The sequence below is a fragment of the Strix aluco genome, chromosome 11, assembly GCF_031877795.1.
Source record: "Strix aluco isolate bStrAlu1 chromosome 11, bStrAlu1.hap1, whole genome shotgun sequence".
Lineage (NCBI taxonomy): Eukaryota > Metazoa > Chordata > Aves > Strigiformes > Strigidae > Strix > Strix aluco.
Window position 1 is genome coordinate 18826578 of NC_133941.1, and position 20131 is coordinate 18846708.

Here is a 20131-nt window from a genome sequence, read left to right on the forward strand (position 1 = left end):
CAAAAGGCCAGATGAATGAACAGCAGCACTTCTGCCAGGCAGAGATGCCAAACTGGCAAAACAAAGCTGGGAAAACAGCACAAGATAACAAGCAAGAATAAAAGACAGACATGAAAATCCACTGAAGTAAAATAATATGTTGATTACAAGGACCAAGCCTAGCCACTTCTGCAGTGCCACATTGAGCAAACCCCTCATGGGCAGCAGGCTGAACCCCAAAGGGCACAGCACGAGTCTCCCCTTTCCCTGGGCTCATCCTCCTTCCATGAAGTCACACGTGCTGAGGATCTCACAGCTCACACAGAGGCTGCTGACTGCCCAGCCCTGCCAGCAAGCTGCTCACCACGGCCCACCCCGGGCTCAGGTTTGGGGCCATCTGGACTGGGCCCTTTATGGACTGGGTGTTTCCTCATCACCAAGGCCAGCAGTATCCATATCTTCCAGTCATACACCAGTGAGGCAGATCCAGACACTATCTCGTGACTTCACTCAACAGCCCAGAGGAAAGGGAAGGAGGATACAACCAGCTTGCCAGACCTGAAGCTCTGTTCACCCAAACCAGCAAGAGGAGAGCTGGCGCAGCGGGGGCCCAGCTCTGCTCCCCACCCTGCCCTGGCCAACGCCTGTCTGCCAGTGAAAGGCTGCGTTGTCACTGCGCAACACCTCCGGGCGAGGGCTCGTCCCTGCTACTGCAGCAACCCTCGGGAAAGACAACCAGAGAAGAGCAGAAAGGAAGACTGTGCAGAAAAGGGATCTCAGCACCTACATCACTTAGCTTTTCCCCCATCTCATTCTGAAAGATTTGGCTTCCTCAGTAACTGTCAGCAAAGAAACAAGCCCATTAACAGGCAGCCATGGATAAAAGGTACTAGAGGAGAAGGAGGACAACATGGTCTGACCAGCTAGCTGCTCACCTCAGAAGACACAGCATCAAACACAATTTAGGTAACAAGCCAGAAGAGACTTGGAACCTCAGCCTGGCTATCCAGCAAAGGAGTTTTAACACAACATTCAGGGGAGCTGCTCAGTGAGGCACAAAACCCAGCAGCACACACCGTCAGTCCTGCCATGAGTGCCAGCACAGCAGGACACTGGTAGGCTGGGACAGGGCTACACCAGCATGGGAAATACCTCTTGAGCACAGTCTACCCTGGAGCAGGTTTTGCAACATGAAGAAACCATCTAGGCTAGAAATACAACAAATCCATCCATTTCTGACTAAAGTCAACAACTTTTACTTGTGCCAAAACACTGGAAGAAAGAGAAATGTAGTGCAGTGCAGAAAGAAATGTCAAAACCAAACATTTTTTTGTCCTGAAGAATGATGAAGAGTCCACCATAGCCACAAAGAAAGTCACTAACAGAAAAAGAATGAAGTCAGGGAGTTGGATTTTTAGTATAATATTCTAGAAATAATTAAAGAATTTCAACCTATTCAGCTATGATTTTAGGATTCCACATATCATTGTGCCAGTCAGAGTTAAATCAGCAATGATTTGTGCTCTCGGTTATCTCTGGTGAGCTGTGAGGGAGGCAAGGACAGAGAGGCAAAGCAACATGCCCTAATCTCCGAGTGCTGGGATTTGTTTTGAGGCATGCTGGAGCAATGGGCCAACCAACATGATGTTACACCCCAAGCACCCAGAGGGATGAATGTTGACTTCACTGGGCAGCGAATCGACTCAGCAAGGTCACGGTCCTCCCTACAGCCCCAAGCCCACAGCGTTCAGATATATGTGTAGCCCCACCACAGCCAGTCTGACCGATGGGGACATTTGCACTTCAGTCTTTTTCAAGGTCTGGACTTCAGGAAAGGAGGGAGGTGGTACCTCACAACTGAAAGGAGAGCCCCTGGCATGACACCCCTTTGCATCTCAGAGCTTCTTGCCCTCCTCTGTAATTGCTACAGAAAAATGCAAAGAAGCATCTGAATGGTGTGAAGCTTGGATAATCTTCCCAGGGGAAGCATACGAGACCTCTGCCTGTCATCCCTGCAGGAGAGGAGGGAAGCAGGGGCATTTGACATTTAGCACCCCAACTCTAGGAAATGACTAAAGAGTTAAAAGTAAAAATCATTCTTGGGTGGGCAGCACTCCAGCAAGATAAAACATTCAGGACTGTTGTGTTCCTGGACACCATATTTCTGACAATAAATTTCATGCCTCATATGCCACAACAGTTATAGTATTTCAGTCAATAACCAAAGAACAGGTCCGCATCCTTTCACAGCAACCCAAGGAAAGAAATATTCATAAGTAAACCTGACAAACCTTGGAGGAGGGTATTTTTGTTATTATTTACTGGTCTGTCACTTTGATAGTCAGATTTGAACTGGAAAGGAAAGGTCCATTTCTGGCATGGCATCACCCACAGTGCTGACAGGCTTCATAGACCCATGAGAGCTGGCAGTGGGACCCACCACCTGCACCAAGTTCAGAAGGACCAGTTTTGTCTTCGGTGACACTGGAGCACTTTTTCCCCCTGCTTCTAATATCACTCCTTACGCGCTATGTACCAGAAGCCCTCCTCTGAAGACATTTTGAATCTCCCAGGCTAACATGGCAATCCCAAAGAACATCAGCAAGTTTTGGCAAAAAACAGGCTCTACTTGCCCCATTTTTCTTTATCCTTCCTGCCCCACATGGATCTATTCTTGCTTAATAATAAACCTTCCTGAGAAATCCCAGTGGGTAGGATTTGCTTCCAACTACATGGATGTTTCAGGTCCCACTGCTCCCAGGGCAGTGGCTTTCCCTTCTGCCCCGAGCCTGCCTGCTCTGTGCCAGGGTACACCGCAGCTCCCTGAGTTGGTACTGGACTCCAGCACCTGCATCCTGGTTGCAAGCCAGCACAACGATGGAGCAACATGAGCTGCAAAGTCCAAGTCATGCCTAGGTAGTGCCCTTTACAAGAAGGGAAGCACAGACCAAGTCCCAACCTCAAGAATTAGTTGCCACCCTCTAAATTTCAAGTGTGGTTGAAGCAGAATATGGGTTATTTTTTTTTAAAATCCATGTCTCATAGTGGGTTACAGTACCACTTAAACAGCTCCCATAGGGCTACCCAGATGAACCTGTGTGCAACTGGTGGTTAAGAGGACTCCCTGAGAGTACAGCTCCGAGTTCTTTAGGACGAAGCACTCTGTACTGTTTCACATCAGTGAAGCTATACTAGTTTGCACTAGCAAGCGATGTGGTCTTTAAGTGTCATTCACTTGATATTGCATTTATAAATCAAATCTGAACTCCTCATTCCAAGTTCTCCCCTGGAGATCCACATACAGCCTTTACTAGTCCTTTCTGATGTTTTAACGGCTGCATGTTGGAATTTTCAGTAGCTCATTTCTTGGCTTCAGGTAGTTCATGCATTTACCAGATGCAGTAATTGTGCACAGCTCCCTCCCTTCACAAGAAGGTTCCAAAACAGATTTTGAAAAACCCGTTCAGTCCCTCTGCAGTCATTTTATCTGGTATTAATCCATTAAAGTGATGCACTGTGTTCTATCAGAAGAATTAAACAGAAAAAGTGGGAAGCTCTCTTACCTGTAATTGACTGACTGGCCAATAGGAGTCAAGTGCTGGCAAATTGGAGGTGTAATTTCTATTTAATTATGGCATTAAAAAAATTACATGATATACCTATTTAACATGCAAAGGAGCAAAATCAAAGCTAATAAGAATAAATTGTAAGAGAGGACATGTACAAAATGTAGTAGCAGGTTTTTTTTTTTTTTTTTAAATGTGCTCTGCTAAAGAGTATGCTGGCTGTTGTGCCTATGTATTGCCTGGAAAACTTGCATCCTGGGCTCTGATTCTAAGACCCTACCAGCATGCAAAACTACATTGCACAAATGCGTGAATACAATCAAAAATATTTGTTAAAACCAAAGCAGTATATAGACTTTTCATGCTGCACATGAGGTTTATATAAATCCAGTTGAAATGAATGCAAGCAAAGCCCAGATACACAATTCTAAGAGCTCAAATATGAACACGAATGAACAGATGAGCTTTGAAGAGTTTTGTAAGCCTTCAGTTAAACACATTTTAAAATGCATTCAAAAGAAAATAGCGAAACTTCTGTGTTTAGACAATGGGTTACAACCAATAGTATAAAACATGAACAATTCTCTTGAAGCCAGTATAGCTACTAGTGTAAGACAGACAGCAAGAGGCCCATAAATCATTGATATCTGAGAAGAACATGCCACTGCCATGAGAAAATACAATAGACCCCATGCTTTCTTCTGGGCCAACAAATTTATCATGCTAGAGAAGCCCATTTTCTTTAGATTAACACCATAACCCTAATTTCAAATTATTCCATTTCAAAACAGCTAGTCAGCACAACAGTACTGGGAAGAGGAAACAGAGAGGGTCTTAAAGACCCTTAGATCCACAAACCTAATAAGCCACGATGAAGCCGTTCTGTACCTGCCCTAGCCCAACCCAGAGCACTGCTGCCAGGACAAGAGGAGGTCTGGCTTCCACCCCCTGCTGCACCCCGGTCCCAGGGCTAAGTCAGAGAGCAGGAGGCAGATGCCAGCATCAGTAACAGGGTTTTGGTTTGTGGCTCTTGGAAATAGAAGCCAAACAAGAATTACAGTTTTACCTGCAACGTATATTTAAAAACACAGAGCTTCCAAGGGCTAGTCATATTATCCTTTGAACATTTCCTGCTTTGTCAACAGAAGTTTAAAATTAAAACACAAATTAAACTACCTTCAGTCCCTGGAGGAAAGGTTAGTCGGATTTAAGATACATTTAGTATGTCATATAGGAAAAAAAAACCACAGGTACATGCTCAGAGAGTAGTGACATGCAGCCCAAGAGACAGACAGATACAAAACACACTCACTCCCACACACTCGATAAATGCATCAAATTGACCAGCAACCAGAAGCACAGCCAGCCATGACCCTGCCCATGGAGAGAGCCGAGAGGGTGACTTACTGCAACTATTCACACAGGTGATTTCTGCAGATGAGAACATTCATTGCCACAAGGAAGGCAGCACAGATAAAAGACAGACAGCTTACCCCTCTGAGCTGCTGGACTCCACCAAATATCCTCATCACTCCATCAATCTCCTGCTCCAGCCTCCTGGCCCAGTACTGCATACTGCAAGAGACAGAGAGAAAGAGAGAAAGAGAAAGGGAGAGAAAGAAAGAGAGAAAGAGTCAGAGCCCTGACACTTAGTAGATAAGCAAGGTGATTGAAGGGAGAGGGAGGAAATCAGTGCCCTTGGCTAAGTTAACTGCTCTCTTTCTGCAGCACCAGGTGCAGGCAGAATACCAAGAACATGTGGCTTTGAGAATTACGGCTGGGGCAGGTTATCAACTTCGACTTCACAATTTACACACAAGGCGCCACAGAGAAAAAAGAAGGGAAAAAAGTACAACAAAAATTGCAAGGCCTGGGGGTGTGTGTGTGTGTGTGTTCTCCTTATATAAACAGTTGCAGTAGATAATTATTTAAGCCCAGAGTGATTAACAAGGTCGAAGTACTGTGGCATACAGAAAACAGCTTACTGCTTCAGCAGGGCTCTGTGGCAGAGAGCACATGCAGAGCCACAGCCGGACCAGCAGTGCCTGGCCTTCTGCAGCCATGGATTATCGCTGCAGCACAGCGGGAGAGACCTGGGCAGAGCCAGGAGCCAAGCACAGGACATCAACTGCCCAAGGGCTCAGCTGCTTTGCACCTTCAGCAAAGCCCAACCTGAGCCAGGCACTGATTCTGCCAGAACCACCATGGGCAGAGCTGCCTCCCGAGGCAGCAGAAAGGGCCAGGAGCTGCCACATGGCATCTCCTTCGTCCTGACCCCTGCACAGCAAGGGAGCTGGCTGCCAGGGCTTCCAGCAGGCACAACACCCTCCAATATATTCAACCACACAGATTTCTGCTTAGAGCAGTAACACCAAGTTAAAAACAACAACAAAAAAACCCCTCTTCTAAATCCACGGAATTTGATAACTCTTTCTTTTAATGAGATTCCCTGACTCCAGCCCCTGGCCACACAAATGTCAAATCTCCCATTTGACCTGGAAATGCAACACTCGATTACCTCTGCACCACTTGGCACTGCCTTCGGTGCTTTTTGCACAGCAACATTCATCTCCTGGCGCTACACCGGAGAAAGGAGGGAAGGAGCACAAGGTAAGGCCAGCAGCATGGCAAACCAATGGTGGAGCGAGCAGGCCAGCTCAAGAGTTTTGCACTTTGGTTAGGTTTACCAAGTGATTTCATTCTTCATGCAAAGCGACGTTCCCCAGGCAGCCCACACACGCTCCCCCACCACCTGCAAAGCCATGGAAGAGGCTCTCGAGGAGATCATGGAGCAAAGAAATCCAACTAAGAAGCAAGGCCACAGAGGACTCCGAATTATACAACACGGCCCAAAAGCTGGGCAGAAATATCAAAGCAGAAAGATGCAGAGACAACCAGCAGACCAGAACTGAAGCATTACTTGTGAGGGGTGGGGCGGACAAACAGAGACAGAGGGAGGGACTGGCAGACAGACACGTGTTACACAGTCAAAATTCATGCCAGTTAATAACATGCAAGGCTGTGGATGAAAACAAGATTTAATTGCGCACACCAGATCTTCCCAGTTTTCCAGTATAACTTTAGCTATTTCCCACATTCCTGCAGAGGCAATGCAGTCTCTTTTCTCCGGGAGCCTGGCTGGGGAGGAGGGGAAATCCAGGGAAGGAGATGGGTGAAGACATCTGCAAGCCCACCTTTCTGCCAAGGAGGGAAAGCAAAGCCTTTGGTGGGATGGCCAGTGTAAAGATAATGGGTCACAGAGCTGAGGGGGGGTGGGTTGAGTACTTTTTTCTTTTCCTTTTTCAGTTAAACATTTTATTTGTCATCAAAGGTATATTCAGGTTGTCCAAAGCTACCCATAAGCCTTCCGATGTATTTTCACCAAGAATTATTTATTTTTACACAAGTCAGCCATTTAAAGAAAAGCCTTGAGACACCAAAACTGATTTTCCCCCTGCCCCCTCCTCCAGTTTGTCCAGTGAACTGAAAAAAAAAAAAAATCAATTATATGCTTATACTCAGCCACAGGTCCAAGAAACCCCACTGAGGACTTGTGGAGCTGACACTTTTCCTTAACTTCCAGCTCTGTGCAAGATCCTCAATTTCAGTGACACCTGCCTGTGTCAGCTCCCTCCAGGAACACCTACACCACCACAGCAAGGGAAAATTACTGTCCATCTCAAGTAGTATCCATCAACATTAACAGCTGCTCATATCCACATAAATGTCACATATGGCCAAGCCTTCAGAGAGGATTAGTTATAGAGGAAGACAGAGGCATCACTACTGCTCTGTTGATATATGCAAAAGAGACACTGAGCACTCAGTTGGGCTGGGATTTAGAATTAATTTAAATTTAGTCAGCGGATTTCTTTAAAAAAAATTTTTTTTAAACTTATTCCACCCCCTGCCTCCGCCCCAAGAAGTACTACTATTTTAGGGAAAAGCCATTGACTTTTTCATTCATGAGAAAGACTGCAATTCCCTTCAATTGTGCAGCCTTATGATACCTGGCTCTCAACCTTACAGACCAGCAGTTTCCCAAAAAGTCCAGCTAAGTCTTGTATTACAAGCTTTAGATACCACTACTAAAAAAAAAAAGTGTATTACACTATCAAAAAAGTCAGGAAGGGATTTCTGCATAGCTGACACCAGGTTTCCAGATTAAAAAATGTAATAGCAGAAGCAGCTTCCTTTTTTGGTGTAGTATAGTTATATGAGAGCTTTTGCCAGTGGTAGTAAAAATTCTTTTTTCTGACTAGCACATCCCTTACTCATAGCACTGGCAACAGCCCTTGTGCTTACTGACCCATTACTATGTCCCTCTAGCTCTGGTAATGTCCATGACCAGAAGTCTTCAGAGTGGGTCACATCCCAGAATTAGGTTTCATCTCACTTGCTGTATGCTGGGTTGAAAGCTACCATTTAAAAAAAAAAATACATAAACCCCATTATTATTCTGTCTTGGTTGACCTTCTGCCTCTTGTTTCTCTCCTACGGCCACTGCACTTAAAATTTTATGTAAGACAACTGTAGCAAGGATGAAGAGGGTAAAGAAACTGATAGCCCATTATGAACATGGAGATTTCTCTTTGAAGCGTGTCTCCTATGGAAGCTGTAAGCAATAAGACATGACAGTCATTGCATTCCTGGCCCATTACTGCACGCCTCAGGTGGTGTTACAGGGCTTGAGGAGCAATAACTCCTCAAAACACGCAGCCTGGAGTGCCCTACTGCTCTTGTGAAATGGCATTTACAAATAAAGCATAAAGAAAACAGCTGATGTGCTGACTGAGAAGCCACCAGCACGGATGTAGTGCCGCTCACAGAAAGCCACCAGGCTCCCTTTATGAGCCATGCACGCAGTCTCCCCCGTCAACAGAGTACCACTCTAGTATCCTCTGTAGTGAATTAACATGGGTGAGAAGAAAACCTTTGAGCTCAAGTATTTGTGATTGCACTCAGGAGCTCTGTGCCTACAGGAACCGCATGCAAGCAGCCTGGCAGTCCTGCCATCCCCTGTCCCCTTTAGCAGTGACATGCACAGCACACCCCAGTGATCCTCATCATCTCAGATGGCTCCGCCTTTGCTGGGGAGTCTCCATAGGACCCTTCCAACCTAACAACTCTACAACTACTGCATGCACAAGCATGATCACACATTCAGGATATACATTAAAAATCTCTTGCATTGAAAAAAATGGGTTTGTTTCCTTCCCCTGTATATTTTACAGCCTCCCGTGCAACATTTAACAAGGGACATAAGTGATTTTGAAAACACAACACCATTTATCACTGCCTCTCCAAAGAAAACTACAAAAATGCTAATTGATTTCATAATTAGCATATTTGATTTTTCTTAAAGATGAGATAAAGTAGGCTTAAAAAAAACAGCAGAGCTTCAAAAACATTTACTGTGACAAGCAGCATATCAGGAGGCAAGTCACTGGTGTTGCAGTCAGGGCCAGGCAGCAAAGCATGCAGCCTGTCCCACTCCTGCTCTGTGGGCGCCTGTGCCTTGCCACTAGTCACAGCAACCCTTGCTTAGGGCACGTTTCATGCTTTAGGTGACCCAAGCAGTTGCAAAGACTTCTGTGCATGTCCACACTGGTTTGTGAGGCTGTACCACTGCTCCAGCTGTGTGGCTTTGGAAGAAAATGAGAATTGCCTGGAAAGACAGGAGACAGGCTGTCCTTGGCCTGCATCCTCACACGCTTGTGTATGCAACAGATGGCAGCCTGGAGTCCTGGTCTTCTGTACAGAAGCTGAAGACATTTGCAGACAAGCCACCACTGCAAGCCATGCGCTGACAGCCTGTGGCCAGCACCAGGAGGACAGTCCACTGCAGATCAGCCCAGGGCCACTCTGCCCCTCGGTGCCTCAGGGTACACGGGACTGACCCTTCACAGGCTGCAGTCACACCTCTGCACACCTGACCTAGGGGTGGTAAGGCAGTCACACAAACTACTAATGAATATAAGCCTCATTGCAAGCAGCTTCTCATAAAGGCACAGGAAAAGGAGAAGTAAGAGGAAAGAAAATTAGTTTTCTGCTTGAGGACACTTCTCTTTTTTTAAAGCAGCCTTAGGAGAGTGCTTGTTTGGCTGTGAGCAAGAGAGGATGTTAAAAAAAAAAAGGACACTCAATCCTTTTCTGTTGATGCCTTCCTGGCCCAAAAAATAAGAGAAAGATTCACACAAACATGAAAGGACAAGAGGAAAAAACTACTTGCTAAGTAGATATACTGCCCCAAAGCTTACTGGGTTCTACACACAGAGTGTTCTGTACAAGTGTCTACACTTCACGCAGTGTGTTCAGCCAAGAATGCTTCACTCTGATTCATACTCTTTGGTTCAGTGCCCAAATATTGCTATTTAATAACGTTATTAATTACTGTGTTGTCTATTTTTTGCTGTGCAGGAACTTCTTATAATTGGCTTATTCCTTCAAGATGCTTAATCCTTTAACTATAATAGCATGTGTGTCAGTACGCACATATGCATGTATGTGCACGATCATGCCCCCTCTGAGTTTTCTTAATTTCTTACATACCAAGGCTGTAAAACCCCACATGAGCCAATATTTACCCATCAAGGAAACTGAAGTTGCCTTTTTCAACCCTCCCCGAAGATACAACTTACAGAGAGCACCTGTTTCCTTCAAAATAACCAAAGAACTTACTGACTCTGATTCCAGACATTATCAAGCCTCCCACACCGTCAGTTTATGACTCCTTTTCAATTTAAATATGTGCACAGGTGTTTATATAAAGGAGGGGTGGGAAAAATTTGCCTGCTGGACTAGTCTTTTCTTAGTATTTGTCAAGACATTATTCACCTCTACCATCTGGTCTCCCCTATAATAAGAAAGCATCTTTGACATTATTATAGGAGGGAAGGAAGGGACAAATGAATACTAAAACTATATCCCAAGGAAGAGCTTTAAAAAACATGGAAGGGAAAGATAGCGGTATAGTGTGTTCTACATTCAGAGCTAATCACCAAATTACTTTGTTCTCCTTGATTCAAACACTAACTTTCTGTGCCTATTTCTCTGTCCTATCCTTTGTCTGCTTCATCTTTAAAATTTTTTTGCAGCAGGGTATGTCTTGACAAAAAAAAAAAAAGGCAAAAAAAAAAAAGCAAGTGCCAACCCCCCCTACCAGATCCATCCTGACCCCAGTCTGATGCTTCAACATGTGTAACAATACAATGAAACCTGACGGATAGGTAGAGCTGGGCAAAAAGTGAGGGGAAAATAGTCTGACAGAGAAAATTTGTGTTTCATTAACAGTTCTTCAGCACAAATATTCTTATGGGTACCTGTGGGAAAAGCAACAGTAACCACCAACTTGTCATCAATGACATTTAGGGCAAGAGGAAAATTGTTCCTTAAATATGATTTCTCTGTCAGCAAACAGAAGCATTAACCATTTAAGGTCTAACTCCACCTCAAAACACAACAGGCAGTAGGTGTTCAGTCAGTCATCGATGTGTGGAATGGCAGCGGCTTCGGGAATTCCTCTTCCACCATTGCACTGGGACATCTAAACACCTGAACCCTCTGCATGAAGTATTGTCTAGTCTGTTCTTTAAATCCTCAGCTGAAGGTGAACCCAAGATCCCCACAGCACCTTCTTCCAGTCCCATTTTTCACCATGTGGTGAAAAAGTTCCCTTCTTATATACCCTAAATCTCACTTCCCTCTTCCCACTTACCCCACCTACAGCAGACACTGAAAAATTCTTGAGACATGCTCCTAAGAACTGGAAGATCATTATTCCGTTGCATCCTTTGCCTTTCCATTCTTTAATTTTTCTACTCCAAACTCATTCTTTTCCAGCTTTCCCTCTTTTGCACTGTTTTCTAAACATGCCATCATTTTTGTTGCCGTACTCTGGATTCTCTGCAGTTTACCTACATCTCCAAAGGCTCATGCCAAAAAGTGAGACCAGGTGCTCCAACAGAAGTCAAACCCAGTGACTGGCTATATGAGGAGGAAAACATCACCTCCCCAGTCTTGTCCAAGAAACTACTGTACACTGCAGAATAAACGTGCCCTTCTGCTACAACAGCACTTCATTGACTCAAAGTTTGTGATCCACAATAATTCTGAAGATCTTTTCTGCCACATTGCTACCCAGACAGATACTCTTTTATTCTGTATTTGTACGTTTGATTTCTCCCTCTTAAGTGCAGCACTTCGCATTTGTTTTCACTGAATTTCATTTTGCTGATACCCAGCTTGCCGTTCAATTTTTCTAGATCACTTTGAATTCTGATAATGTCTTCCAAAGTACATGCAACCCCTCCTAGCTCAGTGTCGCCTGCAAATTTTATAAGTGTATTTCCCATTCCATTGCCTAAGTTATTAATGAAACCATTGAATAAAAGTAGGTCCAGGGCAGATCCCTGCAGGACCCCACTTGAAATGCCCTCCCAGTATGACAAAGAGCCACGATAACTATTCTTTGAGAGCTACGTGTCCAATGAAAATATCTTGAATTTCAAACTTCACAAAAAGCTGATTTGTGGTATTTGATATGCAAAGGAGCTGGAGGCCAAAGGATAATTCAGTGAATAATTTAAAGCCTAAGAGTAGGTTTGAGGAAAATTACAATCTGTTGGTGGATGATTTGCCAACAGAAAGTAGTAGTCACTGAATGTGTTAGCTGGTACATTTGCCCGGCGGTGCTGCAAAAGGCCCCCACGCAGGCACTGCATTCTTCTGATCAAGTGCATGCACATGCCCCTCATTGATACTGCAATGAAAAGAACAAATGGCAAAGCAACCACAATAAGTATCTTCTGCAGACCATACGGTAGAGGAAAGCACTTGCCCAAAAGGCACTTCCAGTCATTAACCCCATCATCGAGTTCCTCCCATCCCTATCAGCCTAGAGTTCATCTTCAGGTCATCACACAATGATGCAGCCATACTTGAACATTAAGGGTGTTATTTGGCAGGACCTCCATATAAGGATCCCCAAAGACATTGAAAATGTGCAAGAATTAATCGTCACAGTCTTAAGGGGTAAATCTGACCTCAGCACATTGCCACCAACTCCTACTTCTGTAAGTAGAAGCAGAACTGAGCACCTCGAGATGGTATACTAGTTTGCTATTTTCAATTGGGAGACAGAAAAAGTTTAGCAAGAAGCCTTCTGCTATGTGGGGAGTTTAATCAAGACACTTACCAACTGCACAAGCAAAACTGAATTTGGTTGCCTTACAACAGGAATAAATTAGTAATTGAATTTACATCTGGACGTCCAGATCGACTGTTCCTGCTGCTACGGGGATGGGTGGCTCACATGCTTTGACCTTTCATGTGGTGGTGGTAGAAGCACCAGCACACAACTCCAGGACTGTAACACAAGCAAAACAAGCCAAAGGCAATAGCTGCCATTACTGGACCCGTACTGGTGATACCAGCAACGTGCTACTCAAAACAATTAACTCCTTTGTTCAGAGCCAAAGCTAACCTAATGCCTTAGACTCCCTGCTTTTTTGAAAGCTATGCTCTTATTTTACATCTTGAAACTAGATTTCTATGGCACGCTTGCTGATGCGCATCAGGAGCGAGAGAAGCCTGTGGGTTCCACCATGTTTGCACTCTCGTCGCGCAGAATTAGAACTGGGCTCCTGATCTCAAAGCCTGTCACAAATCTGAACTTGAAACATAATGATTTAATAAATAAGTGAATAGGTGTCAGTTTTATGAAGCACGCTATCTGCATAAATTTCACCCAGTGCAGCCACTTGTCATTTTCAGCATCCCTTGAGACCCCAGTGGCTGATAACTCTTGCACGTCGCTTTGCAACCCATTATACAGATGAAGTTTTATGATAAGACCTTCCTCCTCGCTGACTCCTTCTGTTTTACAGATGCAATCGGAGTGGAGGCTGAAGAGACCCCATCCCCCACTGCAAAGATAAGGTTACGGAGGGTAGGTCTTAGTAAGGATTTTGCAAGCTGCATGAATTATTAAAGTTCTTTATGATCTAATGACAGACATATCAGGTTATTTGTTTATTCTGTGTATAATTCATGACTCTCTTGGGAGCTAGACAGAAGTAGGATAGCTTGTTGCATTTTCTTGTTCATTCCAGTAAATCCTCATCACCAGATGGAGGGCTGAGCCACCCCAGAAGACAGAACAGCCACACCTTGCAGGATTTGGAGATAGAAGAGCTTTTTTCGCAGCCTGGAGAAATAGTGAAGCTGTCACTTGAGTACATCAGGCTAGATGGCTAGAAGATGACGGTCCAGGTAGTGTTTCTGTATTGTGCCACCAGAACACTGTCATCTAAAGCATAAGCAAACAGCTTTGTGATTAGATGCTATGAATTACCCCACGCTGCTGTATCATTGCTGAGCAACAGCAGGACTATCCAAGCTGAGGCAGGCTCCTGCAAGACTTTAGGATAGTTCACAACAACCACCTCCTGGCTATGCAAACAGTAAGATACTGGACAAAGGAAAACAGTTCCCCTTGCTTGGGTCATTTCTATAGATAGTCTGGTCAAGATTTGGGGCAAAGCATGATAAAGGAGTGCCATTATCATTGCCTCCAGATGGCTGGAGTTTTGAATACATACATTGTAGATATTTCTCATTTCTCCAGTGCACTGTTTAAAGAGTGAGGGAGAGATGATATGCCATACTGGCAACCAGAAAATAAAGGACTGACCAGAGCTCCAAACAAGAAAGAGCTTCCCAATGCACTCTTGTTCACACAAGGCACTCCACCCAACAATGCTCCTGCTGCCAGGAAGAGCCATGCTGCTATGGAGAGTTGCAGGAAAACACAAACATGGCCAAGCTGAAAGTGGCACACTGGGCAATTCTTGCTAGCCACAGGATGACTGCTTTCAGCATCCACCCTTCCAATTGCACATTTCAGCTGATCACAAACAGGCTAGGCACAACACGATCAACGTGATCACTAAAACACGAGCCATATTAAGCAGTCTGATAGAGGACTACTGACTAGCCAGACCTCTGCTGAATTTGTGTCTACAACTTCTCTCCTTACCAAGAAAAGATATCATTAACCTCTGACACAAAGACCTCCTGCTACAAGAGCTATTCAGGGTCATCCATTCCCATTATTCCTCAGTCTCTAACCATGTTAATCCAAGTCTCCTGGGGTTTTTGGAGCAGCCTCTCGCAGCATTATATGCAACACTCGTCAGGAGCTTGCTGGGTGTCACTGTCACTAGATGTCTATTCTAGTTAAATCCCCCATCTTAAACAACCCCTCTCCCCACCATCCCCCTACCTGAGAGATTCCTGGCTCCTAAGAGAGCATTATAATCATTGTTATTATAAAGCACTTAGCGATGCTCACTCATTGCATCTCTCACCAGCCGAACACCCAGAACCCTGTTATTTCATATGCAGTCGCCTTCCTTTGCAGAAGCTCTTCATTGTATTAGTCCCTTTCAGCAATGAAAGAAAAAAGGGGTGGGGGTGGAGAGCATTAAAAAAATAAATAATAGTTTACTGCATTTTATGTCATTACCTCACTACTTTGTGATACACATCTAAAAGCTGTCTGTGAGACCTATCCTGTTGTAAGGTGGCATCCAGACATGCTCTGAGGTAGGGACAGTGGAAGCATGGAGCCCAGTTTGGTTTTGTCACAGTGCTGCTGCATCACTCGGGGCACAACAACAACAGGGATGAAACCATCAGCTTTCACAGGTCACCCTCCTCTCTCCTCCTCCCCATCCAGCTGGGACAAATACCACTCCCTCCATGGGGAAAAAGCATATACATACAACCTTTCCTTTGAAAAGGATACAAGCCTCTTGAAACGAAGGTGACGGAACCACCTCCATGGTGCTTCAGGGTTTGCTATACACGCTCAGGACGCTGGTCCATCAGGCTCCATTTCCCCATCTCCACCTCAGCCAGCTTTTCACACCGGAAAGGATGTGCCTCCTGTGCTGGAGGACCCCATGGAAGGAGGATGCTGTGCTGGAGCACCTTAAGGCACAAGGATGCTGTGCCAAGCACCTTGGGAGTTCCCCCTGATGCAAGAAAGCCCCACTCTGCAACCAGCCGTCTTCTCTTTCAAAAGGGAAAGGTCACTACGAAACTCTGCCGAAGCCTAAGCACAGATGTGTCTCAAGCTAATAAGCCAACAGTGCACCCAGAACCTTGCTTCACAATTTTCAGAGTTACTGTCCACATTCCCTCACCACTGCAATATCATAATTAAAGCACAGATAGTGCAATGGCCCATCAGATGTCATTTTGAGGGGACTGATCAACATTAAACTGTCATATCCTCCTAATACATCTGACAAAAATATTTTCCATTTTTTCAGGAGAGGAGAATGGAGCTACAAGGGTGAAGCGGTAGTCTCAAATCCAGACAGACTTTTAGGAGCAGAGTCAGAACTGCAACTCAGCCTCCTGATGTTAAATTTGATGTTTGCCCTTGGAAGAATGCACTAAACACCAAAGCAGAAAACTCACACACCTGTGGATACCTCAAGTATGTCTCCTCCCGGCCCTCACACACAGTATACTCACATGTAACTGAAATCTAAGATTACAAGATAATTCCCTTTTCTGCTTTTCTAAGTGAGTATCGACATTAAAATCAAAAACATCTGACATCCAAAACCCCTACGAATATAATGCCTCAGACTTTTCCATAAGAGAGAAAAATTCCAGTCTCTAATGTGGTCCTCTCAATGGGGCCCGTGACATCACCAGCCCTTTTCTATTTAGAATAATGACTTCTTCCATACACCAAGAGATTTGAAATTACCTGTGAAATATATTTCCCTAGGCACAGGCTCAAGAAGCATGTAAATTACCCAGCTTAATGGCCTCTAGAATTTCTCCGAGACACACACAGGGAGTGGGAAATGTTCAGATGATATCTCAGGTACCGTCCGAGGGGATAAACGTCCAAGGGATGGTCAGGAGCTACTGCCCAACAGTTCACCTGTAACCAGTCCCACTGATGAGCCCTTGCCACAAGGAGGCAATGAGCACAAGAGATCCAATTCTAAATGAGTGCATCATCAGCACAAAAATGCAATTTTAAAGAGAGCACTTCTTGGGAAAGGTGCCTGACTCTAATTTACACAGCACAAGCAGCCAACGTAGGGCTTATGCAGCAGAGGGCACCCATTTAATCTGCAAAAGCCCAGTGCTGAGTGCACTAAGCACATGGCAGCAAGCCCTCTCGCCCTCCGCGTAACTGTAGAGAACAGCACTGACCAAGCTTTGATGCCCAGGCATTTGCCAAAGAATAGTGTCCTTCAGAGAAGCTTTTCATGCACAGCGACAGATCCCACTCTCCCAACACCAAAGAAAGGGACACAAACTGCCTCTGGAATCCAAATCCTCCTGGCCACGTTTCTGTTCTTGCAGTTGAATCTGATGTCTTGTTAGTACATAGCAGAAGAAACATTTATCCCAAAATGAAGAGCATGGATTCTTTGTTCAGAGGAAGAGAGGAGGAGGAATTACATGACCTGGGTTGCAATTCCTGCTCCACTGCTGACATATTGGAGTCTCTGAAGCCTTGGTTTCATCAGCAAAATGAGCAATAGGGAAGTGCAAGTGCTATTACAAAGCACATGTGAAAAAACATTATCAGGAGCGGAGGATGGAGAACAGGACAAGTCGCTCAAACGGCAGCGGGAAGTGACAAGGAGGGGGGACAATCTCAAGGGGCACATGAAAGAATTACTTGTCTCCCCAGGGAACGAGCCTGAGGCACACAAGCTTTGCTCCTGATGCTAGCCAAGACTGACAGGTTGATCACCTTTTAACACATAGTGGATAGAAAGTAGGCCAGAAGATCAATCAGGGATAAGAGAACACCTGGAAGATAGGCCTGGAAATGGAAAAGTGGGCCAAATTCCTCAGTGTAAATCGCCTCAAAGCAAAGGCGTAAGACAAGGTCTTTGCTGAGACTCTTCCAAAGTGAGAATCTGCCCTCATTCTCAGCCACAAGCATCTTGCTAACCCACATACTGACAGAAGCTGTGCTATCACAGCAAGATTAACACAGGAGCCATTTTAACAACAATTCCCAGGCTAATTTCCTCTCTCACAAGCATGCCGCCAAGGGCTGAAGTCTGTCCGGACTCCTCACAGCTATCTGTGCTCAAGATTAACTATACATCACTGCCAGCAATGCAAGCATTCCGCTATTCAGACACTATTAGAAGATAGATACCAAACCTGATTATCATAGTAGTAGAAAAAAAAATGAGAAGACATTGTGATAAATATTGCAGCCAAGCCAAATGAGGAAGCAAGGTTAATTTAATGTGGAAAGTTAGACAAAAAAATACTATATATTTGGAATAGTCCTTGCTTTGATTGTGGGATCTGGACTTTTGTGCAGTGAGCTTCACAAACTTCAGAACATTTCAACAAACTGCAGTTCACCCAATACAGCAAGCTGGCTGCTCTGGTGCAGGATGAAACAGCACTCTCACCACCAATTCCACCCAGCCCCTGAAGCACATGAATCCTTCATCCAACAAGGGGCATATGTTTTTAAGTAGAAACACTGCAGGTATATGCAGCACTTGTGGCCCCAACATGGGCCTCAGGTAATGCAACACCTGGAACATCTCCCCCACAGCCCATAGCAGGTCCCTTTTCAGCTCCCCACCACCACACTGCAATCACTCTGATATTCCTCTTTAAGGACAGGTGCCATTTACTAAACCTTTTATTTCTGCAGCTGCTTGGTTTTCTCTGGAAGAAACTTCACATACAAGAATCCTCATGCTATCTTGTGGGATCTCATAATAACTGAAATGGCACAAACAGAGCAATAAGTAGATTTAACTAAGATTGAAAGTCAAGTACTACACAAGCTACCATGAAAACACCACATGTTTTTTATGGCAAGTGGCAAACCTACTCTTCCACCAGCCAGCTGTGACTCCAGAGAACAGGACAGGGTCTGGCAGCCACTTCCCAATGAGAAGGCAGCCATGTGCTCAGTTGCCTACGAGTCACCAAATCAGTGACATTTATTAAGTGGCCCTTATAAAATAAAAAAGGCTGCTTTCAGCACACAATCACATTCATAAACTGCACAAACCAGCAATGCTTTCAGCACAAGGCTCCACTTGGAGTCATGTCAAGAGAAGAAAGGCAGAAAAAGAAGATTCCCACACACCAGTGTTGCCACAGGCAATGCTCCACACAGAACACCAGCCTTGGGACGCAGCCTCACCTCCAGCTTGGGAACGCTGTGCCTGCTCGAGCAAACACAGCCCCAGCCAGGCTGTCAGGACAGGGCTGAAAGAGGGGGGAAAGGTTCAAGCTAGCTCAGCAGCCACAGCGGTGATGTGAGACCTCGAGCCAAGGTGCGGCTGTCAGAGCTCTCTTGTTCCTCATGTCTGGGCAGGGAGCACAGGGAAGCAGGGGGAAGTTGAGGATATGAGGTTCACCTGTGGAAGGTGAAAAAGAGCCCCAACTCCTAGCAGGTGGTAGAAGCAAGACAGAGCTGGTTAGATTTTTCTCTAAAGTAAAGACAAGATCAAAACAAATAAACATAGCAAGGAGCAAGTGACACAGAAAGGTTCAATTTAGCCTTAAGATGATGGGTAAAAAGGCAGTATTGATGTCAGAAATGCCAACACAACATTTCTGTTGCCAGGTCAAACAGGCAGGCAGGTGCTAAATGGGGTTATTTAGAAACTGGGACCGAAGCATGAACAGATAGTAGATGTGTTAGACACATTTATTTTCTCCATCTCTCAATAAAATTCACATCAGAAGCAACCACAACCACCACCATACTTAAAAGTTAAGAGACAAAGGCCTGAAAGTTATCCCCTGCATAATCCCATAGCATTGTTACATCAGGGGTGAATTTGACCCAGTATCTTGAAAAATATTTTAAGTTCCTCAGCTTTTAAACCTAACATAGCTGTAGCAGAGCACAGCATGCAAGACTGAAAACAGCAAATTCTTCTACATCATAACAAATACAATGTCAGGAAAAAATGGCTCAATCATGACCAGTCCCACAGCACACAGCCAAGGAGGGGCATGAAAGCATTCCTGCCCGTGCACAGAGAGGGTCCTTTTTGGGCTAATGCTCCTTTGGTCTGTGCTCTTGGAAGTGCTGTCATTCTGTGGGAGGCAAAATAATGTCATCACTTTGGTCACTGATCAACAATTATGAAGACTTCCCAGAATAAATAAAAACTAAGAGCTGCGTGAAGAGAAAAATATTGATTTTTTTTTTTTTCTCCATACTCACGTAATCTACCCTCCTTCCCAGAGCAGGCAGGGGAGGAGGGGAAAGCAGAGTGCCCATGAAGCTGCAATGCATGCCTAGCTCACTGTCCTGAAACCCTTTTCAGCTTGCAGGTCTTGAATAATTAAATGCTGTTTCTTCCACCCATTTTTCCCCTGGTATGCATGACACTGTTGCAGAAAGTTTACCTTTTACCTGGGCAATAGGCATCCCTCCCCCTGCAGAGGTCCTGGAAGCTCATGAGCCCACACAATACGTTGCCCCTCACCACTGATCCTAAGAATGTGACACTACAGTGAACGCTTAGTAGAGACCTCTAATTTAT

At 44.9% G+C, this 20131-nt stretch overlaps 1 protein-coding gene across 3 annotated transcripts in view; it reads right to left on the minus strand.

Moving 5' to 3' along the window:
* The window catches only part of CACNA2D2 (calcium voltage-gated channel auxiliary subunit alpha2delta 2), a 226609-nt gene that overhangs the window by 198194 nt on the left and 8284 nt on the right, over positions 1–20131 (minus strand). For all 3 annotated transcript variants that reach the window (XM_074836445.1, XM_074836444.1, XM_074836443.1), the window contains exon 2: positions 5039–5120. In XM_074836445.1, the coding sequence (XP_074692546.1) occupies positions 5039–5120 (82 nt within the window). The remainder of the gene's footprint in view (positions 1–5038; positions 5121–20131) is intronic.